General features: G+C 42.2%; 4 protein-coding genes across 10 annotated transcripts in view; 2 read left to right on the plus strand and 2 right to left on the minus strand.

Annotated features, from left to right (window-relative positions):
* Positions 1-3,686: 3,686 nt before the first annotated feature.
* Positions 3,687-4,967, plus strand: LOC147245065 (heterogeneous nuclear ribonucleoprotein A1-like 3). Its single transcript, XM_086185547.1, has 5 exons — positions 3,687-3,882; positions 4,019-4,111; positions 4,234-4,329; positions 4,437-4,583; positions 4,710-4,967. The coding sequence occupies exons 2-5, from the start codon at positions 4,025-4,027 to the stop codon at positions 4,830-4,832; spliced, it is 453 nt and encodes a 150-aa protein (XP_086041673.1). The 5' UTR covers positions 3,687-3,882; positions 4,019-4,024; the 3' UTR covers positions 4,833-4,967.
* A 451-nt stretch (positions 4,968-5,418) lies between these two features.
* Positions 5,419-9,827, plus strand: cenpx (centromere protein X). Of its 2 annotated transcripts, none has more exons than XM_086185460.1 (5): positions 5,419-5,511; positions 6,048-6,099; positions 6,194-6,247; positions 6,328-6,416; positions 7,332-9,827. In XM_086185460.1, the coding sequence occupies exons 1-5, from the start codon at positions 5,476-5,478 to the stop codon at positions 7,398-7,400; spliced, it is 300 nt and encodes a 99-aa protein (XP_086041586.1). In that variant the 5' UTR covers positions 5,419-5,475; the 3' UTR covers positions 7,401-9,827. The 2 variants fall into 2 exon arrangements, with proteins under 2 accessions (XP_086041586.1, XP_086041585.1); XM_086185459.1 differs by lacking the exon at positions 7,332-9,827 and adding an exon at positions 7,066-7,245.
* LOC147245067 (uncharacterized) lies at positions 6,409-24,781 on the minus strand. 2 transcript variants are annotated; one of them, XM_086185457.1, is made up of 5 exons: positions 24,761-24,781; positions 14,002-14,053; positions 13,796-13,905; positions 10,962-11,158; positions 6,409-6,519 (listed from the first exon to the last, which is right to left on the minus strand). In XM_086185457.1, the coding sequence occupies exons 1-4, from the start codon at positions 24,773-24,775 to the stop codon at positions 11,027-11,029; spliced, it is 309 nt and encodes a 102-aa protein (XP_086041583.1). In that variant the 5' UTR covers positions 24,776-24,781; the 3' UTR covers positions 6,409-6,519; positions 10,962-11,026. The 2 variants fall into 2 exon arrangements, with proteins under 2 accessions (XP_086041583.1, XP_086041584.1); XM_086185458.1 differs by having other exon boundaries at positions 6,413-6,516.
* LOC147245068 (uncharacterized) overlaps positions 14,955-27,929 on the minus strand; it is a 47,302-nt gene continuing 34,327 nt past the window's right edge. For 4 of the 5 annotated variants that reach the window (XR_015110113.1, XR_015110112.1, XR_015110111.1 and 1 more), the window contains 2 exons: positions 26,696-26,812; positions 24,782-26,506 (listed from right to left, as the gene is read on the minus strand). Coding sequence is in view for 1 of the 5 variants with exons in the window: in XM_086185456.1 (XP_086041582.1) it covers positions 26,443-26,506; positions 26,696-26,812 (181 nt within the window). In the remaining 4 variants the exon portion in view is untranslated. Of the gene's footprint in view, positions 15,075-24,781; positions 26,507-26,695; positions 26,813-27,929 lie in introns of those variants that run through there. The other variant, XR_015110110.1, reaches the window with a different exon arrangement.

A 27,929-nucleotide genomic window follows, 5' to 3' on the forward strand; every position in this document is an offset into this window, starting at 1 on the left:
TGCGTTCAGTTGCCCCCCGTACACCGCGGAATCCTACTTAAGTACTGTGGCGCCTGTTGTTGTATACTTTTCCCGTCTGCTTTTGTTGTTGTTGATTGTATGTGATAACAAATCATCAACGAATTTTTTTATTACTTTTATCATAGTTATTATACTTGTCTGGCCTATTTATATGACAATAATATCAAAATGTATTGCGTATATCTTTATGTAATACTGATGATAGTATTCATATCCGTCTTTTTTCTTTTTCAGATGACAATGTGGTCTCAAACTGAGACCCTTAACAAGGTTTGGGTGGTAACATTTTTGTAAGGATTGGAGGGACGTGCTTTAATGTCGGAGTGTTTCAATTCCTAAAGGTGAACACTAGAGGGCAGTGAGAAGTCATGAAGACACACGTTGCGCCCGTCAGACCTCGAGCAAACACAGATGGCATGAACACCTTCTTACTTCTGTCTTCTGACTCTAAACCCAATGATCACACTCTCTATCTATTCTGGTAGACTAACTATTTATATAATGTATTTTCGTGTATCTGTACATATGAAAATCCTGACACTTTTTTCTTGAAATATAAAAATTGTCATTTAAAAAAGTGTTACTTGATCTTTGAATGTATACAAGAGGTTCATTGAGAGCCAATTGATGCATCATTTTTTTAAAGTCTTTCCCCACTTTTTCTTTTATCTTAATACTGTTCTGAACTTAGGAATAGGTCCTTATTTAATGGTATTATTAATTTTAGTATCATGTAGGGAATATTTTATTTACAAACCATAAAATTTATGGGTTATCTGCCCCCCCCTTTTTTTTTCTCGAGTCGTTGTTTATTGACCTTCGCGGGTTGCTTGTCAGCCAATCTGATGGCTGTGCAGTCTTTACCTTTTTAATTGATGTGGGTTTGTCTTTGTAAAGCTGTAAAATACTTAGGTTTTCAACACAACACTGGTAAATGGAAATTAAAATTCAAAATGTAAATGTAGAGGAGATTTTATTTTCTCGTATTCAGAGGATAAAAAATTGAGAGCAAACTTTGAAGTCAATAATTAATTAATTATAATGGATAGGTAGACCAGACCACCATAGCATGTATTAAGAGATATCTTAAATTCTTGGTTTTTGGAAATGTTTTGACATTTAAACAACTGTTTAGTCAATCTGTGAAAAATCTCATGAGTCTAACCTGCACAACTAGTCCAGAAAATACTTGATTATTAAATTAAATTTAAAAAAAAAAGGTACAGTATGTTGCTTTTCAGAGCAAAACGTGATTGGAAGCCTACCCGTTGTTGAAGGCCTGTATTGTTGCAGCGCTGTGTTTCCGTTGGTCGGACAGAATTGTAGTGGAACCAGAAAATCGTGGTCGAGAGGTTACGAGCAACCGAGTTTACACGTCATGTAATTACAGTTGTGGCGTCACATTGTGTACATTCCTAACAGAACATTCCTTTAGGACACAATAAGCAACTGTTGTCTGGTTGTCACCTTGGCAGCCTCTGTTTCATCTTCAGGAAATTTGACACAAACCCTAAATTAACCCTTTGTTAATGCATCACATTAACTACGGTATTTTTTGTTGCTGCGAGAGCTTTGGATCTCTGCTAGACTTCATCCTCATGTGTTTTTCATGCTTTTAGAGAGTTCACGGGGAGGCAAGTTGGTGCTCCACTGGCAGATAATGTACCTTGATTCTCATTTCAGCTCTCATGTATGATATCAACGGCCAGGCTCTCACATTCTGATGTATATTAACGTGCAGGAGAGGAGAAATCGCAGGATGGGGCTCATGTGCTCCCACAATTCTCTTGTGATCGTGCACATCCTGCTGTAATTCAAATAATTTCTTCATTTAGTTCACATGACAGTGACTGTGGCGTGACATTTACCATACTTTGATATATTTTGACTATGTCACCCACTCCTGAATCTGTGGGTTTCGCTTAAACTACGACGCTGAATGTCATTGAACTTGGTGGAGAGGTGTACGTAGCAGGGCTCGAGAAGGAGCACGTTCAAATTTAGGGAAGTTTCATTTAACATGGTTAAAAATTGCCTTTAAAAACAAACAAGCATTTGTTTTGGTCTAATTCGGCTCATTCAAATGTAATCTGAGCCGTTTGGTCTGCTGCTTCCTGCGGAGGATTCTGTGACTTCACATGAGGACGGTCGGTGCAGCAGGTAGGGTTGCGATCGCTGTGTCTTCTTTGAACGTCAACATCAACATTCTTGCTTCAGTTTCATCCCCAGAATAGATTGTTGCTTAACTGTCAGGCGTCTGCAGAGGCACCAGCTCATCGCAGATACAATGAGGACATGAGTGGAACTACGTCATATTCCATTTCTTACAGGTCTGGCCTACGCTTGCGCTACAACGACTGCACAGCGCCCCCTGGGAAAATTTTTAGTAGTTCTCAGTGTTTGACGCACATGCACAAAATTTGGTAGGAACATAACAAGACCTTCATGAAAAAGTCAACCAAACAGGAAGTCTGCCTTTTTTTTTTTAAATTTCTATTTTTAGCCATTTCCAGGAATTGCTCTTTAAATAATGTCTCCAAGACACCCAGAGAGAACCCACACAGGCACAGGGAGAACATGCAAACTCCACACAGGAAGATCCCGTTCCCAGGCTCAAACCCAGAACCTTCGCGCTGTGAGGCAACAGTGCTGACCACTGCACCACCACCTGTTACTCTGCTCCTTTCTGTGAAACCCGAGCCTTGTTGGTTTTCACCATCAGCGCAATCTGCCAAGCTGCGACACATCCCAGAGGAGCGTGGATGTGAGCCCCCTCTTACAGCCACTTGTGGCTTTCTAGGTCTTATTTTATTTATGCCAAGCAAACAAATCTAAATGGGATATTTTGATGTATATTTATTTTGGTTTACACATTTTTTTTATCTTATTGCTTTAAAAACAAGTCCCTCTATCTTGCACTGTCGCCTCACAGCAAGAAGGTTCCAGGTTTGAGTCCCAGCTCCAGCACAGGATCTTTCTGTGTGAGTCTCCATGTTCTCCCTGTTCCTGTGTGGGTTCTCTCTGGTACTCCAGCTTCCTCCCACAGTCCAAAGACATCAAGAGGGGACGAGGCTAATTGATACTCTAAATTGACCGTAGGTGTGACTGTGAGTGTGAATGGTTGTCTGTCTCTATGTGTTGGTCCTGTGATGGACTGGTGACCTGTCCAGGGTGAACCCCGCCTCTCACCTGAAAGCTGCTGGGATAGGATCCAGCCCCCAAGTGACCCTTAACAGAATAAGCAGAAGAAAACGGATGGATGATTGGCAAGAATTAGTTGTTTTCAGTGTTAAGCTCCTGCTAGCTGCTGTCAGAGTCAATATTATCTTTTTTTTAATTAATGCACTGACCACATTAATATCAGTATTTTGTGAGAGTGGTAAAGAGCTGTTTTGGAATTCCAACGGAGGACAAGACATCCCAGATATCAGAAGCTAAACAGTGACATGAGAGTTAATTGTGCATGAGTGCCCTCTATTGGTGCATCACCGGAATGTCACGTCACCGAGACAAATCACATTAGTAAACAAACCAGTGATTTGGCTGAGAGGCGGGACGCAAACCAGACAGCTGCACTTTAAAAAAAACCATGAGCTCTTACTCATACACACCACTTTTCATTCAGAATTACACACTGTGGTAATTTTTTGTCCCCTTAGGGACATTGTTTGGACACAAAGTCACTGTTATCTGCACAACAAGTTGGGTAACTCTTTGCCCAGTCCTGCAACCTTGAAGTCAAGCGTAAAATGTTATTAAGTAGGAGGAGATTTTCTTGAGAGACACTATAAAGACCCCCTCCTCAGAATCTCTGCTTTGAGTCATTTGGGAACACAGGTTGATGAGCATAAATGACCTCTGGTGAGTAAACAGCATTCTTCACATAAAATTAGGTCATCGTCTTCTTAATTTTGAGTAGTAAAATAAGTCTGTGTATTTTTAAATGATGCTCTTATGTTATAATGTTAATTTTTAATAAATCTTCCTCCTTTTGTAGGATAACATGGAGGAGAAGACAGCGCCTAAGAAAAGAGTGTACATCAGCCTCCCCAAAAAACACATGACCGGTTTGGCTGAGTATTATGAACTGGTGAGCAGTGACCCAATCTAACATTGGAAAAAATGTCTTCTTGAAAAAAAAAAACTACTTTATTCAGTCTTTGCGGTTTAAATGACTACAATATGCAATTAACCTTTTTGTTCTCTTTTAAGGACCATGGTTTGATTCTAAAAGATCTGAACCCTTATTTAAATGAGGGATACATACAGGCTTACTTCAAAGAATGGGGAAACATCACTTCATGTAAGGTAAAATCTAAAAAGAAAAAAAAAAGTGTTTTTTGTGCGTTTCTGTGGCAGTATTTAGGAGATATCATCAACAAATCAAACCATTTGTTGTATAAATTGGATTATAGATTCACAGGAGCTCCAACTCCAGGAATAAAAAGGTCTTAGCCTATGTGAGGTTTTCCTCTGAAGATGAAGCAGACAGGGCGGACTGGGCTGGTCCTCACTTTATCGGAGGCACTGAAGTAGCGGTGAAACGAGTTGTTAGCCCAAAGGTCAGTTAAAAACAACAACAACAACAACAACAACAACAAAACCCCAGTATTTATCTCTCTATTGATTTTGGTTAAAAGTGTACAGCCTTTGTTTGGATCCCATAATGTCAAAAATCTATCTTTCAGTTGAACAACGACTCCGACGATGAGCTCGCCACAGTCATTGCCATGCCTCGACCACGCCGCTCAATGGGTCTGGGTTACATACTGGAGGATGCTCAATGGTTAGATGATGAGATGGATGAATAAATAATGTAAAACTGCAAGTTGATATTAGTCGTCTTAGTCTTCTTGTTGTCTTCTTTACTGAAACTCTCCTAAATCGGCTGCATGATCTTTCAGATCCCTGTTTTGTTCAGTCTTATATAATAAATCTGAATTGTTTTGTCCATGTGTCTAACATTATGAAAAAAATCTAAAATAAAACGTAATTTTAAAAGTGTCTTATTTTCTGGAGTACCTTAACCTTGAAAATAAATTGATTTGTAGAAATCAGAACTAAAATAACCATAAAATGAAGCACACAAACACCTATTTTCTATATCGAGAGGGTGACATTCATCTTTAATACTGCCACTTTTTCTATTTGTGCAGATGGCATAGAAGTTTTTGACTACGCTTAAGAAATAAACACGTAAATGTCCCCAGTTAATCTTTGATTAGATGAATCAGCTACTTGGTTATGAAGTATTTATTTCATGGTCCTTTTTAATTAAAATATGATTGGTGAATGTTTACCAGAATGTGTGAATCCTACAAATATAGCACATGATTTTGTTTTATTTCATTTATTTTTACGTTTCATAGTAATTGGGCGGCAATACGTCTGACGTCACAGACCTAGGACCAATACCAACGCAGAGCGCCAAGTTTCTCTGGCAGCGTCAGAAACATGGCGGAGAAGGAAGCAGAAATTGGATTTAACAGGGTAAGAGCAAAGCGGTTTCACCCTGGTATTGGTTCACACTTTTATTTTCTTCGTGTTGACATAAAAGCAAGTATAGCGTCAGCCTCTCCATCATATCGAAGTCGCTCACCCTGACTCCGTCAAGGGGTTGTCAGACATTTAAACTGTAAATGTAATCGATGAACGACGATAATATGTAAGCCGAATGGTTTTTAAGAGTTGAAAATGTCCACTTCTGTTCTCATGTTGAGGCTGTCACGACTGGAGCTAGTGCTAAAAATCAAAAATCCTTTAAATTGACGCTTTGTCATATGTAGTTTGGTACCTAGGGCATCCGCCCGGTTTGTCAATGTAATTAACACGTCCCGTATCAGGAGCTAGTCCTGCCACAATTCGGTCAAAACAAGCTACACGAAAATTGTCAGATATCTACTAATTAAAATCAAGCAAACACATAACACCTTCATCATAAAGTTATGTTTTATGGAGCCATTTTCAAACGATTTTTCTTCCTGGTGAAAAAAAAAACTTTAATGTGCTCTTTTCTTCTTCCTTAGGACACAATAAGCAAACTCTTATCCAGCTTCTTAAAGGAGGACAAAACCAGACGTGAGCTGGAGAATATTCCCTTGACAAAAGTACCTTAATTAAAGCTGTAGTGATTTATTTTTTTTGGTATCTCCAAATGATCTCTTTGTTTCAGTAAGCGGTGATGCTGTGCAGCTCATGGCGGAAATGCTTAAAATATTTGTCCAGGGTAAGCAGACGTGACCGCTATTCTTCCTGTCAAGCTGGATAAATCAGTTCATTTTGATGATGCGCAAACGTCATTTGCAGAAGCAGCTGTGCGGTCCCTGAAACAAGCTGAATCTGAGGACTGTGACCAAGTAGACATCGAACACTTTGAAAAGATCCTACCTCAACTGGTACGTAGCCCCCAGGGTCTGTTAGATGAGTTTTCCCTTGACCACCTGACAGTTCTCCCCCAAGCCCAGTGAGAATCGGTATGGTGATTTCAGCATTATTCTGCTGACAGACAGAAAAACACAAATCAAACCGATCAACCTCCTCGGTGGAGGTATATGTTTTTAAGGTTTTGACAGTTTTGTGGCTTGAGCTGTTTTCCCACCGTGTGACTTAAGCTTAACAGCTTCTGTAATCAGGCGCCTTTTTCAATCCCGGATGTTGAAGAACACATCCTTTTTTGCAGTGGTAAAGTATAAGATACATCCGAAGAAAGAAGTCGAAAAATACACCAGTCCAGGACACAGGACCTTCTCTCTGTATTTGCTGTCTCGGTCTCACCCCAGACACATCAGACCAATAAACATTCAACGTTCCATCCAAGCTGCAAGATCCTAAACTAACTAATTTGCACAACATAAATCACGTTACATGTATGTTTATTGGTCTCAAAATAACCAGTTTATATCTTGATGCCACAAATTAAACAGAATGAAAAAGTTGTATCTGATTTTATTTATTTTCTCAGTCTCAATGGCTGCTCCAGGCCTCTCTCTCTCTCTCCATGATTGAATCAGGTTAACCTCTCTGTTTCTCACCATTTCTTTGCAGCTGCTGGACTTCTAACACGATGACACCACAAGATGGAGCCAGAGTGCTTCATGAATAAGCCACCATCCATGCGGCCAACCTTACGAGCTTTTGTGTTTTCGACATTTGTATTACAGATGACTTCAATTCCACAATCACTCAAATCTGACATCACATAAAGATTGTCTTCTTCTGATTTTATTTTCTGTTGTCTTCTTTGTGAAGTAGAAAGCAGCTTCCATGCCACCGCCAATAGGGCCCACCTGTGCTCCTCTGTGCAACAACAGGTGCTTCCAGCATGCTCCGTGGCGCCCTTCATCAAAGCCTCCTGGAGCAGTTGGAAGCAATTAGAGTAATAAGGGGAGCAGCCAGTCCCTTAGATGATGACAAGTGCCAGGAAAAAAAGAAGTACCCCCTCCGGCCACTTTGAAGTTCCCTTTTGCTGTCCTGCGATGTTTAGTTAGAGGTGGAGGGAAGGGCAAAGGGGACCTCTGGCACAGGGGGAAAGTTGAATGGGAGTGTGCGTGCACGAATGTGTGCATGTGTTAGCCAAACACGGCCAGAGACCACACGCGTAGATATTCTGTTTGAAAGGAAACATAACAAAACACATTGGAACATGGTCCAAGAAGAGCAGGGTGTAATTCTGAAGGTAAATAAATAAAAGAGGCGAGTAGTAGAGGTGCCTTTGCTCCTTTCATCGCAGCAGAGGGGGAAGCTGGGACTGACAGGGAGGCTGTAATGTCGGGTTTTCAAACCCTAGTGCCTGTAATGGTTTTCCACCAGTGGTGTATTTGACCAACATGTCTTCATTATGAGTCAGCATAGCTGTACAACACCTCACACTATTTATTTGTGTGGCTCTTGGGTGACTCACTACACTTACAAACAGTACTTGAATACATCTGGAAGCAACTTGGGGTGAAGTCAAAGTCCAGGCTCTGATAGGTGCTCAAGGACACACCACCTGGAATTTGACCCAGCACCTTTATAGTAGGGCTGGATTTGTGATTCCCAGGAGTCACTTCCACAGCAGGCCCTCAGGAGGGGGGTGTGTTTCCTGAAATGATGCCAAGAGGGCCGAAGAGCTTTCAAATTGTTGTTTTTGTCATGTAAACAATTTGTAATTTCTGACTTGATAACAGTGAGTCTTGCCCTCTGGCTGGAGATGGGATATGGAATCAGCTGCTGACTTCATGCCCAGATGGGAAACCATAATAATAGAGCTCCTCCACGTACCGGTCCAGAGTCCAGAGCTGGAATATGAGACTGCCATAACATGAAACGTGACCGATCCATACATGCTATTCAAGGTAATGTCTCTAGAATACAGTGACATTTAACGCTTTTGGGGTTTTTGTTTTATTTTGTTTTTGTTGCTCTCAGTGTGGAGTGGCTCTCGTACAGCCTCATGATAGTAATTAACATTAGAATTAATATTCAAGAAAGGAAGAGCTCTGGATTTAGGCTCACCATCAGGTGCGGATCTGTGAATTTGTACCTCGTTCATGTGTGTTTACCTCGAAGCTGATAGTGACTGACTTGCTAACAACGGCAAAACTGTCCAAAAATGATGGTTACCGAACTCTGAAACTCATCATCCGGTATAATTCACATCATCTGAATCTAGTGGTATGCTCAACTATTCACCAGCACTTTAATTTGAACTAAAAGCAAACAATAACACTTGTAGCTTAGTGCCACCGTGAATGAGCATTGAAATGGAAGGGTTACAGTTTGTTTGTAAATCACTTCAAATTGTATCTCTGCTGCACGTGCCAGAATGTACTCACCATTTTTGAGAAGAAAGAAATGATCTTGTGTCTCCTTTAGGGGTCCCAACCCCCAGATTGAGAACCCCTGGTTGGGGTTAATATTGCATGCTGTAGAACTGCCACTTAGCATCCACGCCATTTAACAGACTCCTTCATTTGTGTTCCCTGATACGGAGTCAAATGATCTTGTTAAAAAGGAACAATATTTAAACTTTGGGAGTCATTTTACCTCCAGTGTGCCCACAGAAGACATGTCATTTTTCTGAGGTTTATAAGAACTGATGTTTTCCAACTATCAATTTTTGCAGATGTAATAAAAACATTTCACTTGGATTTCTCTCTTCTTTTTTTTTTTTTCTTTCTTTCATTTCAACAGTATGAGTGGTTGGAAGGTCTGTACTGGTGAAGTAGTGCACTACTGTACAACTTTTCTCCTTATGCATCTTAGTGGAACAAATTACATCTGAAGGCAGTATTATTAAACATACGAAAGCAGTTAGGACAAGAATGGGGAGGGGCGTTGAAGAGAGTAATGAGTTAAAGCTTTTCTTGATCATACATTAAAGGCAGGGAGTGTCGACAGCCAGTCCAGACGCTTTTTGGAGAAGCTCCGAAGTGAGAAGCTTTTCCCAGGAGACGAGAGAATGATCTGTCTCCAGTCTTCTGGCTGCACTGTGGACAGTGCAGCAGATGGAATAAGGCCCAGATTGTAGCCATTGATGCAGATTTTTTTTTTTTTTTTTTAAATAAAACAATTCCAGTGACTTCTTTAGCTTTTCGTCGGACTAGGAGTCAGTTTTGACTTGGAAACCTTTTTATCAGCGTGGATGACAAAGTGTAATCCTCCACTGACAGTTAGTTTCTCCAAATTTGATTTAAAAAAAAAACAACAACATACGTATAAAATTATTTGCTGTCAGTTTTTGAGTTCAGGGAAACCTGTTCTCAGTAGGTTTACTCTTCCTGAAGCGCTTGTCAGATTTTGAACCACCTCTTACAAGTTTGTATTTGTTACTAAGACAGCAATCCAGCTTGCTGTCTTTTCTTCTCAGGCTCCAACTACTGGTCCCATCCATGATAATTCATCACAATAGGCTAAAACCTGTCACCTCCCAGTTTCCTGGCCATCTTTAAAAACATCCAAGCAAGAGAAATCATATATGAACTACATCAAACAGTTCACTTTGACCAAAATAGTGTTCTTAAAACATTTTTTCCCTTTTTCTTTTTGAACAAATTGTAATATGCAAGCAAATATTTAGTTGATGCTCATGAAAAACTCAATAAAAAATAATCTTGGATTCAGTAAACAACAATTTCCAGGCCTTAAATAAAAGGTGTGGAAAAGTCAAGGGAAATTGTAATAGCAGTGAGTAGGTATTTCAGTTTACAGCCCCTGAGAGGAGCTTGGTATTGATTTAATAAATTACATGTTTATGTTGTATCAAACCATGTCGATTGTCATTATTTCAGTGGATTAAACTTTGATGTGGATTTCCTGGTTTATTTTTCACGTGTGACGTTTCATGGAAAAGTCACGCCAATTCATTGTATCAACCTCAACTATATAATAGAGGTATATAATACACATATTTACTGCCAAATGAGCAGTTTACAACTTGTGACTCATGCAAAATCAGCAAATAATTTCCAACAAAGAAGCTACAGGTGTCACGAGCATTATTTCGCCCTCATCATTTTCACATGCTCGTGAGCGCTGATATGATAAATATGTGATGGTGTGCATCTGTTGTTGGATGTTTGTGTGCATGGATGTGCTTGATCCGGGGCTGAGAAGCATTAGTGCTCAGGAGACGAGAGGCCCTTGTAGCCCCCTCATGGGCACAACCATGAAGGAATGCTGCAGGGGACACAGAGCGAGCGCATTCCTCTCAGATGCTCCACACGCAACTCACACACACATGAAATGTTACAAACACAGGCGCTTGATGCGCATGCTTTCCGGGGAAAAGTTTGCGTGTGGAGAGAATGCAAATAGAGAGGCAGCATCCCTGTTGACTGTATACTGCTGTGACATGCGGGTTTCCTGGAGGCCCCGGGCCTCTCTGAGGGGCCTAGGGTCCTCAGGCTAAGCTTTGTTAAGGAGCCACGGGGCCCATGCCGGGGATGATTAGAACATACCTGGCAGTTTGAGACACTTGGGCGCTCTGCTGGGATCACTCCTAACTAGTTGTGGCGCTTGGCTGTTAGTCGGAGGCTGGAGATGGTCTGCTGCTGTGCTCTCTGTATTGGCTGGGGCTTTGGTAGCTATAGGGGGCGGAAAGGATTCTTCCGGAACCAGTGAGGTGGATGATAAGGTCAAAGACCTTGGCATGCAGCTGAAGAGGGAAAGGGGAGCAAGAGAGATGTACAATTAGGCCTGGAGCTGGGTTATTTCTGGAGCCTTGTGCTGCTACCTTAACTACATTACCTTCCTCTTCCACCCCAAATCCCTTCTACTCTGTCTGCACCTCCCTCCTCTGTGTGGTGGCCTACATGGCCAGGGCATAGGCAATAAAAACAGAGTAATCCCCTTACATAACACCGCACAACTACACAAGACTGTTCAATTAATTTGGGGAGGGTCTGAAAATAAAGCAGTTCAGTTGAGGTGACGTCAAAAGGAGTGTGTTTCAAATGTAACCCAACCGAACCGGAGGTCAGCAGAGCACTCTATTTTTAGGTCCAATCAAAAGCGGTGATATAAAAATACTGCAGCGCTGACCCTCACTGGTTCTGTCAGTCACGCTTAGAGAAGCTGTGAACCAGAAGGTCACACACTAGGTACGATGAAAGTGGCCGATGTTTGGTGATATTTGAAAAGGAGCAAGTAATGACCGAAATCTCTTTAGCTGGTGGCAGGTGGCACAGTGTGAAGTTAGCCTTTGTTAGACTTGTTAAAGGACTTCATCAGCAGACATGTGAAGCCCTTGGTGGTCGGGCTAATATTAGCTGCAATCACACCAAGCATATTGAGGAAATTTGATTTTAACGGGATCTCACGAAAGTAAATTAGACCAACGAGAGCCTCATTTTTTCAATGCAAAACTGCAGCAAACTTACCATTAAGAACAGTTCACAGTTGCATGTTCCCTGTCTTTCCACTGGGTCAAACAAACCAGTCTAAAGTTCCCTTCACAAGCCCAGGGGCCAACATGTTGACTGTCTGTCCTCACAGTGGTTTGGGGGGGGGGGGGGGGGGGGGGCACCGGAACTCTAAATTAGCCCTGGTGAGTGAACAGGACAGCTTTCATGTAGACAAGGGCTCATGTCAGATTGAAGGAGAGGTCAGGATGGAAAGATCAGAGTTCACGATGCAGTGTTGGTCCATGTCTTTAACAGCTTCCTGTCTGCTGTGTTGTGCAAACCTGAAGGGTAATCCCTCGTCTTACAGGTTCAAAGGGATTGCCTCACCCTCCAGTACAGGTACAGATCATATCGCTCCGCTTGTACTTGATCACACTGGACTGAGGGAGCTGAACCAGGGCTCTCAACACACATTCAAACATACAAGTATTTTATAAGACATGTCTATTATAAGCAGATTTTATGTTTCTGACAGACTTTGGTGGGTCCTCCACCTTTCTGCTTGCAGGTCAACTATTTCTGAGATATGTTTCAACATCTACTGAGAAGATAGACACAAAGTTTGGTACAGAGAGTCATAGTTAAATGTACAGCTGTACTGTTTTGACACAGTATCTAATTGTGATTATATGGTTACTGCATTATTGTTTGCTATCGTAGAGGGTGTATTAATTTTTACAGCATTATTCTCATTCAATTCGATTATGGTATTTTTTTTTTTGATGCACAATTAACCTTTAAAAAATACTGTGCCCTACTGCAGTTTTCATTAATTGTGCAGCCTTTGGTAAATGCCTTGAGTTATACTTGAATTTTTCATGCTCCAACATATTCAACAGGAATAATTAGCGGTTCTGGATCTCGCTGAATGACAAGAGTCTCCAGAGGAACCAGACAGCCGCACTACATCCTCCTGCCCTGTGTGATGTATGTTAAGTTGTCAGGTTAAGGTTCCCAGATACGGAATCCTACAGAGCCCCTGTGGTATCAGGTGAGAAAACAAGAGGGACGTGCAAATCTCCACTCTCGTTTTACAAATCTTGCCAACAGATTTGCAAACCACACGCATGGATTTGTCCCCAAGTCCACAATTATGTCAGCACTACTTTGTCAGACAAGAACAGCCTCCTTATCATAAATCCACATTACCCAGATTTAGATTGCGTTCATTATTACTGTCATGACATTTTATTTGACAATTAACCAACTGCAATTCCGTGACCACACACACACAAAACAATAAATAGCAAGTAACATCTCCAACATCTCCGTGAACACGTATTTGTGTACGTCGCTTAGTTTTCTCACCTGATACCAGGGAAGCTCTGTAGAATCCTGTGACTCTGGTAACCTTTTTTCTACTTTGGTAACATTATTATTAGGGATTTTAAGTGACAATTCTCTTGGTACATTTAAAGTTAACATTTAGTAGACCCTGGACATTCTGATTACCTCAGAATTCATTTCAGTGAATTCCATCTCTAAATACTAATAGTACAGCTTCATGGAGCAGCTAGCATTGCTGTAGGCAAGATTTTTCCCACAGAAACAAGAAAAATGGATTTTTAATGGATGTGTATGTATGGCAAACCGATACGCTGCCTTGATAATGTGATACAGGACTTTGTAAACGTGATAGTCGGATCAGGTTTTTTTCCTCTGTCCTTTAATGTAAAAAAAATTCAGCTTGAAATATGTAGGATCTAAGTCCACCATCATAATTTATTAGACAGTGATATATATTGAAAAAACCCTACAGGCTATCCCCGCTACCTTAGAGATTTTAAGCCCTCTCCTTCATAATTTATTCTATCTTTGACGCAAATGTTTCATTTCAAAACACAAATCGCACAAATGCTTCTGTTCACTGTCTGACTTTGAAGGTGCACCTGTTTCTCCACATGAGTCACGCAGCCCAAGAAATGCTGGAGGGGAGGTGAAACTCCTGGGTCAACAGGAGAAACAGCAGGTTGCCCCACTGCAAGGTGTCTCTTTTTCTCTTCGAGAGCAAAAGAAATGAGAAGAGAAGCAATTCAGGCACTTTCGGCTTTTCTGGCATGAAAAAAAGGACGACCAGGGGAGGTGATTTACCAACCTGTCTTGACATCAGACTGGAAATAAACCAGAGCTGCTGGAAACAAGCTGGCCTGGAAAAGCAAGCGGAGGATGGAGTTAACGCACAGTTTCACATCAAACAGCTGGATCTTTGGTGATGTATGATTACTGCTGCACGGGGCAGTCGGCGCACAACATGAATGAGTATGTGGTCTGCAATTTAAATGGAGTGATTATTGATCTCAGCGAGAATTTCTAACAATCATATTAGAATATAAGAAGATTGGAGACTGACCTTTGAAGGCAGGTATCAATCGTTCATCTGAATCTGTAATACTGGATCCCAGACATATAATGTCTATCCAAAAACAGCAAAGGAGCAAATCCACTTACAATGAGCTGTAATTTATATTAAGAAAAAAAAAAGATCTCCTGGAAAAACAACAATAAATTTTAAACGCCTTCAAAGAAGCCTCTCGTGCTTCACTGTACCTCAAACAAAGCACTGGCATGTTCTAAAACCAGTCAATCGCTCAACCTATGATGAAACAAAAATCAAACCCCCTGACACAGACATAGAGAGAGGGAAAGAGAGTGATGTAGCAGACTAGGAAAAGAGAGATGCTTGAATCTGACTTCCACAACACATGCTTTTATGGTGTCTGCTAAAGTGATGTTGGCAAAACAGTCTCTTGTTCTTCTTGTCCACCTCTCTTTTTTAAAATGTTTTAACCCCAATGTGGTGACTTTATCCTACAGAATAGTCTTGTGTTGGTCGCCCTGCCCTAAATCACTCTGATACAGGGAAATAAATGACACAATTAAGAGCATCAGAGTGACCGACCGACTGGAAATAAGACTGTCGACAGCCGCATGATACCCCAGTGGTGCTGGTCAATGTTGCATTGATACACTAAACAGACTTAAGAGACTTCAGGATGCACATCAATGGGAGAGCAATATCCTGCATCCTGACTCTGTCAAGGGGCGCAGCCGTGACATGTCTGAGCACCCAAAGAGAAAAGGCCAGGTGTCCCTCGGGACTGCTTCCACTTCCCTCCCACACAGCACTGGGGAGCTGCCACCCCTGGCACAGGAACCCAGGTCACTGAGCTGTGGAGAAAAGTGGGAGTGAGGACTGCATTGACTTACAATTGAGAAAGTCTTTCGTGTGGCATTCAGTGTAAACAGTAAAGTGTTTCAGAGTAACAATATTGTTTTATCTAACCACGCGCTGCCCTGAACATCAAATAAATCTAAAATGCATTTCAGCAATCGGAGTGAAAAAAATGTGTTTCTGATTATGGCCTCTAAGGTACACTGCTTGGTCTGTTTTCTTTCTTAGACTGAGACTTTTTCAATAAAGAAAGCCTTCATGGTCAATGACATGAACTGTATCAACTACACAAGAAACTGCATTTAGGAGACACAACATTGAGGGGTGCTCACCTTCTTATATGTGGACGTTTTAGCAGTGAAATAGATATGCTAATTCATTTGTTAAGCAAGACAAGTACATGTCTGCTATATTTACTTTCTATCTGATTGATGGGCCAGAGCGACCAATAATTAAACATCTAAAAAAAAGGGCTTACAATTTTTGTATTTGGGATGGCTCAGTACCAGGAATTTTGTAGATGGTATCAATTCCAAATCATATCCACCAATATTAATACCATATTTGCAGGGTCAGCACACCTGTATCGGCGAACCAGTCAACTGCCTCGAGTGCCAAGGGCGGTGAAAAGAGAAATTTGTGTGGTAACCACTTACTTTTTGGGCTCAAGTAGAAACTGCAAATGAGGGTGGCAGAATCAGACAGCTGGCACAGACACCCGAATTAATACCTGTAAAAGGTGAGCTGTACATGCTTTCCTCAACTAACTGCTGTAAAAAAAAAAAAAATGGAACTCGATTATTTGACTTATTACACAGGCCTTTTCCGTATGTCAGCAATCCTACAATGTCTGTGTATTGCGCAATGTAGTACTTTTGACACCTTGGCACTGTTGTGTCTGTGCCACACTGGCACTACTGTGTTGTTGCTGGTTTTTGATTTATGTGAATGGCGCACAGTGTGTTGAGGGGGATTTTTTTTTTTTTTTTTTTTTTTTTGCTAAGAGCAGCAGAAGTGCATGTGCCGGCCCTGCATATTCATACTTAATAGGCTGATCATCTGTGCAGCATCTGGGGTTCTTCTTGGGGTTCTCCATATCCCTTCATACGTTTCTGCCTGACCAGGGAGTACCAAGCACCCCTGGCCTCACTCAGTTGTAAACATGCTAAATCACAGAAGACATGTTTGTCAGCCCAGGTTTTTTTTTTTACACATGTACCAATCAATGCGCTTCTAATACCATCACCACTGATGTTGATTCCAAACAGATGGCAATTATTTTGACTGATATTGCAACTGCGATGTGATTCAAGGAATAAAATGGTATTGTTCTTGTGTCATTATTCACATTTCAATAGAAACAAATACTGAAATGATAATAGTGTGATTTTTGTGGGGATCTCTACAAAATATGTCTTCTCAAGCCTAGAGAAATCCTCCAATACTTAATCCCGACTGGAATTTTCACACACACTTTGCCTTTAATAAATATTGCACCCCCTTGAAGTTGCACTTCACTGATTGTGATTTTGATAAAGTTTCGAACAATCAATCAGCCCTAATCACAATGAGATGAGATAGCATTATCTTTCAACTGTTGGGCTGTGGAACCGAAAAATCTCTCGAAATTCTAAAACAGAGATAATTTGAACTCAACTGCAGGTACGTTTTCATCATTCTGAGCTCATGGGAAAAGTTGCACACAGGTTATTTGATGCAAGGGTATCCCAGGGTGTTGCATTGATGACCCAGATGAAGAAAGGGCAGGATAGGACATGCGCTGTGCTTTTGAGATTATGAAACCTTGTATTTACTGAACGCCAGCCACGTCTCCCTCTTTCACCTTTCTAAGTAGAAGAAATATCAAAAAGGAAGGTCAGATGCTCAGCAACAATGTAAAAACACAGCCAACAGAGTAAATTTAATCTTCTCTGCACCTCTGACGTTAAGAGGGGAAGAGGAGCTTGTTCATCTGCAGCTGAGTAAACTACTTAAGTCTATCTTATATGGCCACAGACATGATTTTTGAAATGTAAAAACCTCAAAATGTGGTTATGATAGAGATACACAAACATAGCTATGTTTGATTGCCAGACTTCCTTTTGTTATTTCAGTGTGTGTTTGAAGTCTAGAGAGAGGGAGGGAAATCTTAGAAAACTGTCTTCAATTTCTGCACCTTCTCCGAATCAAAAACTGGCGATAAAATCTCCTGGACGGGACTCACAGAGGAGTACGCTTTGACAACACGGCTAAATGGCTACCAAATACTGAGCACGCAGTCAGAGCCTTGTCTTTCCTTGAAATCTCTTATTGTCCTCACAAAGCAGCTGTGTCAAACCTGTCTACGCTGAGATAAGCTGTGGGGCTGTTTCCTGTGCTGCCTATAAATAAGGTCTAATCACTTTCCAATGGAACCGCTGGGACAGATGGTACAGTTGCATCCCTCCACCTCGCTGAAGTACATATTGATGGTTCACAGACTGTTTACACAGTTTTCATTCATCTGTGCTATGACCATTCCCAGTTGAAGCCATTTGCCGACCCGAGTTTGGCTGTTTACATAGCAGAGCCCCACCAGCATGTGGAGACCATGCTCTTTACCCTCCGCTTGTGTCGTGAGTGCACACATGCAAATAAATAAAAAGGGGGGATGTACACCAATGATTAATGCATAGTGGAGCTACGCTGGCAGGTATAGGATCTAAATACCCTCTGATTATGGTATACATAAATACGCTGAGTTAGACGCCATGTTTTGATCAGATTACTACAGAGACACATACGAATGGGTCCTCAAACCCCAAAATAAGCTTTGTTCAGAGTTTGTTTCCCCTGTCTCAAAGTCAGAGGGATTTTTGGTGTAAAATCCTGAGATAAGGTCAGTGCTTCACACCAGCTTAAGATATTTTAACATTTTGTTCAGCAGTTTAAAATACATCAGTAAATATCAGGTGGGAATTTTGAAGCTTTTATTTGTTTTGTTTTTTTATAAGGACGCTTGCTAAAAAACCCCAAAACTGACCGAATGAGACTTTTAGTCTCATTTAGAGATTTTTAAGGAGCTTAAACATCATCACATGCAAAAAACACTGACACGTGAAGCTTCTTGTAGCGACACTGTAGCTTGTTCATAGCATAACATTAGCTTTGCCGTTGTAGCAGCTGCACGTAAACTTCAAGAATCATAAAAGTTGTGTTTACTAGAGCATATCACGTTGCTCGACTAAGTGTGTGAGAACCATAAACTTTTGCTTGCCATTTTTTGTTTCAGCAACAATCCCTCTGACTTTTGGTCAAGGAAACCAATGGCAATGCTAACCTTCAGGTTTAGCAGAAAGTAACACGCCAATGAAGCTTATCTGTTTGACCAATTTACCTTGCATGCAACATTAAGAGACTGAGAAAAAATGAAAACATTCCTTAATAGTTTCACGCCTGTCCTTTGCACATTGCCCTTCTGAATGAAGATTGGGCAGGGTGACCTAGATTACACAATGTGTATCTATCCATCAGTGACAAAGAAAACTTTCAATTACTGTTTAACTGTCATTTTTATCTTGCAAAGCATTTGTGCTCCTCAAAGGCATTAATACCTGCACCTTGGTGATGCCTTTAATTGCCATTTAGCATTAAGCTGGCTGAACAATAAAGCCCAGGCTGAGGGGATGTTGTCAGGTTTAATGAGGCCCTCAGTGAAAGAGGGCTGCTGTGTCGGCACCACCAAAGGCTGCTCCTTGAATTCACCTCCAGTGGACCAGAGTGGTCCTGCGGGGATTTGATGGGCTGAAGGAGCACAAACTGTCTCTCCCCCACTGTGGGAGGGTGAGGGGCTGCAGTGGCATCAGAAGCCCTTGCTGTGCATGGCTAGGCGGGCAGAAAGCAGAGGACAACCACAGTGCCACGGAGCAAGGTGCCACGGAGCAGCGTGACACCAAAAAACAGAGATCCCAGCGCTGACGTGAGGAAAACTTTACTGGCGGTCTTTAACGTCACCTGACTGCAAAGGGTAAAATGTGGATCTTTTGGTTGACTTCAAGAATGAGAATGTACAGTGGAAAAAAGGCATGGACAAGCATGACCACAAATAGACATACAGAGACAATGACATGTCACACACCAAGCCAAAAAAAGAAAAGTAATGACAACTGTGAACTCCTGGCCCATATTTAAAAGGGGTACATGGTTCACAGTTTCACATGGAGTCCTCCGCCTCCAAGCCCCATTCCACTTACTTTGATTCTTTATTCATCCCTTTCTCCTTTTTGCCCCCTCCTAACCCCCCACCACCCCATCCTTAAGTCCAGCTGATGGAAGCTCTTTTGTCCACCAGCACCCAGGCAACAACATCAAAGGACTGCTGGGTGTAAATGCAGAGTGCCCCGAAAAACAAAACAAAACTGAAAAATAAAGAAGTCCCAGCAGAGGGTATGAGAGATATTCACAAGAGCACCCCTGGGGGAGGAAAAAGAGCTACTGTGTACAGGAGGAAATAAAGAAATGGTGAAGAAAGCAAGCAAGAAAGAAAGAAAGAAAGACACACCCCTCGTTTGTCAGACATTCATCATCATTTACTGAATACACAAAGGTGTGGTTTGGGTCACTCTGGGTTTAATGACAACAATAAACAAATGACAAAAAAACGACATTAGACTTTGTATGAGACCATTATGCTGCTTTCTTTGTGCTGGATCATCAAAGCCCATTAGGGGACAGTGAAAGGCTTCCATTGCCGTTCATGACAACTTCCTCATTCAGTGACAGCTGAATTGGAGGGTTGATGGATTGTTGCGCAAGACAATGTCACGCTTTTGGACTGAATGCTTTACTTTGATCTCATTGGATGCCCTTGAAGCTTCAACAAGGGCCGATATGTTAACAACCAGTCTGGTTATTCTAGCGCTATCCTCCACCTACTGCCCTGCCAGTCAAAGCTCTAAGGGGAAGGGGACGGGGGGTGGGGGGGGTGGGGGGGGGCTGGGTGTACGGGGAGATAAAAGCCTTTCATCTCTGCCCCACATGGGAGTCCTGTTAAGTCATGCTCGGCATGGCGGCATGCCTTGTCTGGTACCCACAAAGTACCCAGCAGTGACACACTGACTCCAGAGCCTGGCACCAGGTCTCCAGCCAGCGCTGAGTAAACCCTCTATTCAGCAAGATGGAGGCAGCAAAACTACATTGGGCCCGCAGCATATAATTAAAAGTCTTCAGCCTCAAAGAGCAGAGCATCTCCATCGTAATGGTAGGCTTCCATCTGAGGCATTGGTTTAATACTTACTCTGTATCCCATCAGATAGTGATGTGGAGGAAGAGAGACATTAGGACTACAAAGAACACATGTGTCCCATCCAGGATTAGAGGTTCACTCTTCCCTCAGTAGCCTAATTGCTGGATTGGCCAGATCAAAATCACTTCATTGAGATCAAGGCCACTGTCTTCCTCTTGTCCCACTACACTGTTGCACAATAACTCAACAAACATGATAAAGTGGAGGGGAAGAGTCCAGAAGTCACAGAGCGAGGATGAATGTAGTTCATGTTTAGAGAGCATGTTGTGTGATTAAGGGAAGCCCACATCAAACATTGTGGCTTCAGAAAACCACCAGTTGAAAAACAAGATGTTTCTTCTGCGCGGAGCAGCGAGCGCAGACTAGAGATGCTGTTGTTCTGAAGGCGGACCAGCCCAAACGAACCCGCCTGTCTGTCTCTGAAGACAGACAGGAAAATAAGAAGCATTCCAGATTTGCAAGGGATTTGGAGCTCATTCTGATTAAGAGAGCAGGATCAGCAAAATAAATATGTTCACATGTATAATATTGAAAAAGAATTAATTCAAATGTGCCAGAATTTATTGGGCAATATTTCTCAATTCACAAAGTAAATGAAATAATACAGAATGGGATGTAAAACCGCTAGTGTTGTCTTTGGAAAACACAAGCATCATCACTTTTTTCCCACTTAAATATCTTTTCGACTTCAGCGTTCTCGTGGGTTCTGTCGTACATCAGTGGGAAATACTGAATGAAAAGGATGGATAACACCCCCTTTTCCCGCTGAGAAAACATCTCTGGACGGAGAAATAGCAATATTGTGGCCACATGTGTGAGCTTGTTTACTTACGCTTGGCTTTTAAGTGAAGGAATCTCATGATTTAAACCACAACATAACAGACTAAATTATTAGCATGTTACCGCACTACACATCCCTTTGATTGAAACAGGAGAAAGTGTGCATGTGCTGACCAGCATCAATGGGCATCCTGATAGGATACTTCTCTCTCCTGCTGTCTCATCGAAACACACACTCTCGGGCCTCTGAATTCTCAAGGTAAAGCGATGGAAAGTTTATTTCCAAAACCCTAATCATGGAAATCTCCCCTTTAAACAATAAACTTTCAACTTTATTTCATCTCTGTCCTTGCCAGGACCACATCAAACAAATCCGAAGGTCAACGAGGGTCAGCGAAAGGATTTGGATAATGATGAGGCTCAAAGAAAAAGATTGAGGGTGGTGAAAGAGAGATGGGAAATGAAGGGGAGGGGAGCTGATGGGAATAGAAGAAAGGATGGGCTGGTGGAGAGAGAAGGTGCAAAGGCTAGGTCCTGTAACGACAGACCCCCTGATTACATTGTTGCACAAATAAACAGGCCCTCTGCCGGCTCCCTGGAGTCCAGCTGCAGCGCAGGAGAGGAAAGCTTTCATTTCAGAGGGCTGAGGTCGAGCCAGGCAAGTGATGAGATGGGGCCTGGCTGTCTATCCCCGTACCGTTTCCTCACATCTCCATCATCAAGTGTACGAACAGGGGAACAGGGCAGTGCCTCATTGAAGAAGCTTGATGATTACGTGCCATTTCCTGCACTTATAGACTGCCTTGAACAGCAGTCAGCATGTGGATTAATAACTGTCAGTCTCAGAGAGTTTAAGAAATGAGCTGCTCGGGTTGAAATGAGAAGAAAAAGACGTGTTTGTATTTTACTTGTTGATGAAGGCCTATCTGTATTGGGTCAGATAAGTGTTAGAGGAAAGAGGCTGAAAGAGACAAGTCATAGATACCTTCAGGCCACATCTGCAATCGTCTTTCCTTTACCTCCGACCATTACAAGAGTCCTCTCTCCTTAGTGTCCTGCAGCTATCAAGGCCCACATCAAGGCATGCCCTGCCAAATGTATGCCCCCCATTAGGGGGCCATCATCAGATAAACAAGATAAACAAGTCCAATTCCTGGCAGGGCTGATCAAAGGACTCAATGTTAACCCCGTGGCCAATTTTAAGTAGGCAAAAATCAAACACAGATGAGGTCACATGGAAATAGAGGAAGCTTATGCATTGTCCCTGTATGGGCACAGAAACCAAAAGGGACAGCGCAGAGGCAATTGAAAATGGAGGATAAGCATCCTTGCATCCAAGATCCCCCAGGGATTGCACCCTCCATGAAAACAAAATTCCTCCGTGACAGGAAAAGCGCACCTGTTCAACAGCACATCACGAGCAGCACACAGGGGCGCATGTCGAAGGTCTTGAAGATAAAACTATTGTCTGCACTTTAAGTTGTAACAGTAATCTGCTCTTAAACACACCTTATTGGCTGATGGTCCAATAATTCTCTATACCAACAGGTGGCAGCAGTCTGCATTCAAAAAGGGAAACCAGTCAACCTTGGACAAAAACAAGACATTTTTCTTTCGTAATAAAGCTCCTTGTAACTGAGAATATCTATTATAAAACATTACTAATTGTTCTAGTGCTGTCAGGAGTGATCAGGTGAAATAAAGCTGGAAAACATCTTGGGTGTTTCTTCTTGATGGAATTCGTATGCTGCTTTGCTCTTTCATTTTTCCATATTCTGCACTGATCGGCCGCAGCTGACCAGCCTCTCAATGAGGGCCACAGAAGCAACACACAAGTGCCAAAATGTGGGACACAGCACGAAGACAAGGGCTTACCATTGGCCCAATGTGTCAGGGGCTTTAGGTGCAGCATATGTATAGTGCCAGATAACCACATTTTATAAGCAAAACAACATTTTAAAAAACAAGAACAGTGCGTCTCGATGACTGTGACAGTAGGACAGATCCACGCGAGATCAGTCCATTCACACACAAGCGTAAATGACTATTAATCCTCTCTTAAGGTAGTCATTATGAGTTGTAATCAAAAGGTTATCCCAATAATAGCCCCCCATGGGACCACCCACAAAGAGTAGAGACAAGACCGGCCATGTGCTCAGCTGTTCAACAAGACCCCCATTGCACAGCAGGTACAGGAAGAACAAACATTGTTTAGGGTGGGGTTCCTCTCATGTGCTAGAAATATTTAACCCTACACTAAAATTAGATATCCTCATCACATTCTGTTCGTTATTGCTTGCTGGTTTATCACATAATGGGAAAAGCAGCTTCAAGCAAACAAAAGCTTTAGCCTCAAATGATCCTGATAATGACAAGGCGGGTCTATATTTAGGTCTTGTCTCACTGACAGACCTCTGGCTGCTGTAGCTCCTAGCAAGAGCCATAAACAAAGCTGGCAGAGCTTAGACAAGCATGTGATTGCTGATGTGCTGCCTGACATACGAACCATGGGCGCCAGGGTCAGACAAGAGAAGAGGGATATGTGAATGGCCGCACCACATGAAGTTAACAGACACCGCCACAGACTCTGGTTGAGGCTTATGGGTTCTTCTACAGACTGTGACTGACATCCAGCGATAGATAGACGAGAACATGCCTCGTCAAGCCTGCAGGATGCTAATGAGAGCTGTTAGTGGTGGTTTTCACCGATTGAGGAGACATTTTCCAATAGGATCAAATCCGCATCGTCATGAGGGCTTCAGCTTGGGGTCAGATAAGAAGAATGTTTTTGTACCACAAGAATAAATTTCCCCCCTCTTCTCAGTCAAGGGTGTTGGGTGGAGGTGCTTGTGGTAGGAGGTGGGTATAGGGCAGACGGACCCCACCCAATTCCTTAATCCCGGTTAATTAAAAGACCACAAGTCATCCACAGAGGTTTGACGGATTCAAAGAGACCTGGGTGTCCTCTTCTGTAATTTCAAATGACTGATTTCTGTTATTAATTATACATCTTAAGTGCCTTTGAAGAATGTTGCAGACTATCCTTCTCCAGGGAAGACATAATGTCTGGCTCACACACCCAAAAAAAAAAAAAAAAAACCTTAAGAAAGCAAAGAAGCCTCAATTCATTGGCAATGAATGAGAGCTTCCAGGAAAAATCAGCCAGTCATGTCTTATTGTATCATTGTTATTTTTCTGCCCTTTTTTTTTTTTTATAGCAAAACACCGCATCTGACGTCAGTGTATCATTGTCATTTCAAGAGTGTTCTTGGAAGCAGAGCAGGGGTTGTGATTGAACTCTGAGAGCTGCCCTGGAGCTGTACTTTGAGGAAGAAACCACGGAACCACAGATAATGCTTTACAGTCCACTAGTCTCAACTACTGTCATCAGATTTTCACTTTGTAAGATACTTTAAAAAGAATGTCATTGCGTTTTCCTCCTGAGCAAAGGACATTGCGCTGCACAAACTGAATACAAGCTTCACAGACCTGAGGGAGAAGTTCTCAGATGATCGCTGTAGAAAATACTAGAATGGATAGAGTCTACGCTTGCATAGATGCAGGATACAATTTGATAAATAACTTCCATTGCAATTTTTTTGATGAAATGTCACTTACAATATGCTTTCCCATGTTGAGACAAACATGTCTTAGGACAGACAGACATCATTTGGGTGTTGTTAGGATCATCTGGACAGAGTTTATGGACAGAAAACAATATCAGGCACACAGTAAAAATAAAACCACCTCAGCTGACTGGTTTAAGACGAGGAGCGGCACAAGACATTTCCTCTTCTACTTTCCAATGACTTTTTGAAGACACAGGGGAAGCCATCTCCCTTTCATCCTTTACCACAGACAAACACAGTCATATAAAACATGCATGTTGAAAAGTGGCAATAGTCCTTTTAATTCCAGACAAACCCAATGTGAAGAACTTAATTACAGAACGGTGGCAACCCAGCCCATTTGAAAATTGCACTTACAGTAAGACCTTTGAAGCAAATACATTCTTTACCCTATTTCTTCCTTTTGTTCAATGTTTTGTCTCTTGTAAAACAAACGATTGAATACTGTGGTGTCTCGTACTTCTCAGCCAAGTGTTGCTCATCTAAAGTCAATCTTTTTGACTAGTCGAGAAGGCAAAAATGCATAAAATCCACTGGGAAATTTGAAGTTGCAAACTTTATCATCATCCCCGCCAAGGAAGTTTTTGGCGCCGTTTGTCTGATTGTTTCTCTGTTAGCAGGATTACTATGAAGCTGATTTTCACCGACAGTGGTGGGGAGTGTAGCATGTGCCAAGGATGAATTTTATTTTGGGGCAGATCCATTCAACAAAATGAAAAATGTCCCCCCCCCCCCCCCTTTTCTTAACATCGGATTTTGCTGAATTCACCTTCGCAGGGGGATACACCCTCCAAGTGTCCTCTATTTATATACTGACATCACTTGAGTTCTTCCCACTGAGCAAAAGCCTAATGGATGGAGGGATTTACACTGGAGTTGGTTGAAAGCCTGGTGCGCCAATGCTAAAGGGTGCCTTTTGTGTTGTTTTCAGACGCTGAGAGACTTTTGAAAGCGTCTGTGTTTGACGATCTGGGATGAAAAGGTGTTGGTTGAGTGCAGAAACACAAGAATACAACATTTGCTGTGTGTCAGCAGTAAAAACTGGAGCTGAGAATGAGCCAGGTGCTTCTTTACGGCCTCATTTTTCTGACTGCATCTCAAATAATTGAAAGACTTCCATGAACAAAAACATCGGAAATGGCTCCACAGCACTCAGATGCATCAAAAGTAGAGTGCAGCTCAGTGACATAATGCCTTGAAATAAACAACAGACGTTTCTATTTTGACAAGAATGCTGCTCATTCCTTTCTGTTTTACGTGGACGTCTGATACAGGTTAAAGATTTCCTCTGCATTAGCTCATTAGTTCCTCCCAGTAAAGATAAAGCAGTGTGGTTAGACAGACCCAAAAGGCCTGGCACCAAACCTTTACCTGAAGCCATGGTAGTAAACCACGGGAAAGTGAACGAGACGTGGTTAGGGCCATATTTCGCTCTCATCTTCCTCTCTGGCAGGCGTAGGTGATGTTCTGCCAGGTCTAAGCTGAGGTGTTGGGTTCAGCAGTAAATCAGCTTGGTTTCAGATGATCAAACGCTTGTCGTTATTTCCCGCGCTTTCATGTAATCTCATAAAAGACCGGCCGTTCAGATGGACTGAGCCTGCCTGCCAAGACGGTCGGGCCTCCCATGCAGTGCACTTCAGTGTGTGTGGCTTTGTTGGTTTGTTCTTAAAATCAGAGCTTTGCGGAAAACAAAGCAAGGTTGTACAACAGCACCAACAGAGTATGAGTGCAAAACCTGAGAGAACAAAAGGAAAGGCCAATTAATCTTCTAATTAGCTCAACAGTGAGATCAAGATTAAAATCCATGATGTCATTTATGGGACATTTAATACGCAGAAAATAAGTGAAAACACAATCTAGATTGTACAATATTAGAACCAACTTTATAAAATGTGAAACAGGAACATCCCAACAGAACACATACCTCCACCAGAGGGTACAGTCAAAAAGAGAGTCAGAATTCGCCTCATGGATGTTGTTCCCTGCCATCAAAATGAGGTCTTCTGGATCACGATCCAGGACCCAAACGATCTCTAGTCCTCTGAAATACAACAGAATATAATAAACATGATGTCCCAAAGCTGAGATTTTCTTCTTTCAACCATTTCACATGGACTCAAGAGGCCCCATTGAAACGATCTGTGGTGCAATTGGATGACAGCATTGCGCTATAGCTGTGCAGCGTGCTCTCAGGGCGTCCATCCATCCATCCATCCATCCATTTTCTTCTGCTTATTCATGTTAAGGGTCACAGGGGGGCTGGAGCCTATCCCAGCGGCTTTCGGGCGAGAGGCAGGGTTCGCCCTGGACAGGTCACCAGTCCATCACAGGGCCAACATATATAGACAGACAACCATTCACACTCACAGTCACACCTACGAGGCGGGACTCAAACCCGGAACCTTCTTGCTGTGAGGCGACAGTGCTAACCATTGCACCACCATGCCGCCCTCTCAGGGCACGCTCAGCCTCATTTTGGTATTCAGTAGACGTCTAATCAGAGCATAAACCACATTGTATGGCACAGAGATGTAGTCAATAGACACCTAATTATTCATAGGTGTGTTTCAGCGTGACATCACTCAAACCTTCTCTTTTCCTTTAAAGCCCAGGTTGAGCCAGGGCATGGCGTATTGCTATTTCACCAGCACACGCCTTTCAACTTGGGAGAAGAGAGCGCTTCTCTTCTGAGGAAACGGAGCTCCTCGTGCACCATGGGAAGGTGCGCGAGCACGTCTTATGTTTATATACGGGAGCAGCAGGAATCCACCGAAGCCATCAAAAGTGACCGTGGTTGTGCCAGACCACGCCTCATTAACAGACTTAAGCACCTGCCGGCGCAGATGTAGCACAAAATTATTTGCTGGTTTAAGGATGATAGAGCTTGGCATGAAAATGTCATTTGGTCCTCAGTGAGACTAGCAATGACCCCTACACTTGACCAAGCGCCAGCTTGAGCCATGCTTAAAAAAAGGGTCCAAGGATTTTGAGGCGACTGACGTGTATAGAATAATATCATTAGTAGGTATATCCTGTAAACCTTCTGATCCAGGATCTACAATTTGATAATCTTGAAATGTTTATCTCTAGTTTTTTGTAATATTACCTAACTTTCCACAAAATATAATCAAAGGTCCAGTTCATCCGTTACGTTTTCA

The sequence above is a fragment of the Aulostomus chinensis genome, chromosome 18 (assembly GCF_037954235.1).
Source record: "Aulostomus chinensis isolate RoL2024-O1b breed Wild chromosome 18, RoL_Achi_v1.0, whole genome shotgun sequence".
Taxonomy (NCBI): Eukaryota; Metazoa; Chordata; class Actinopteri; order Syngnathiformes; family Aulostomidae; genus Aulostomus; species Aulostomus chinensis.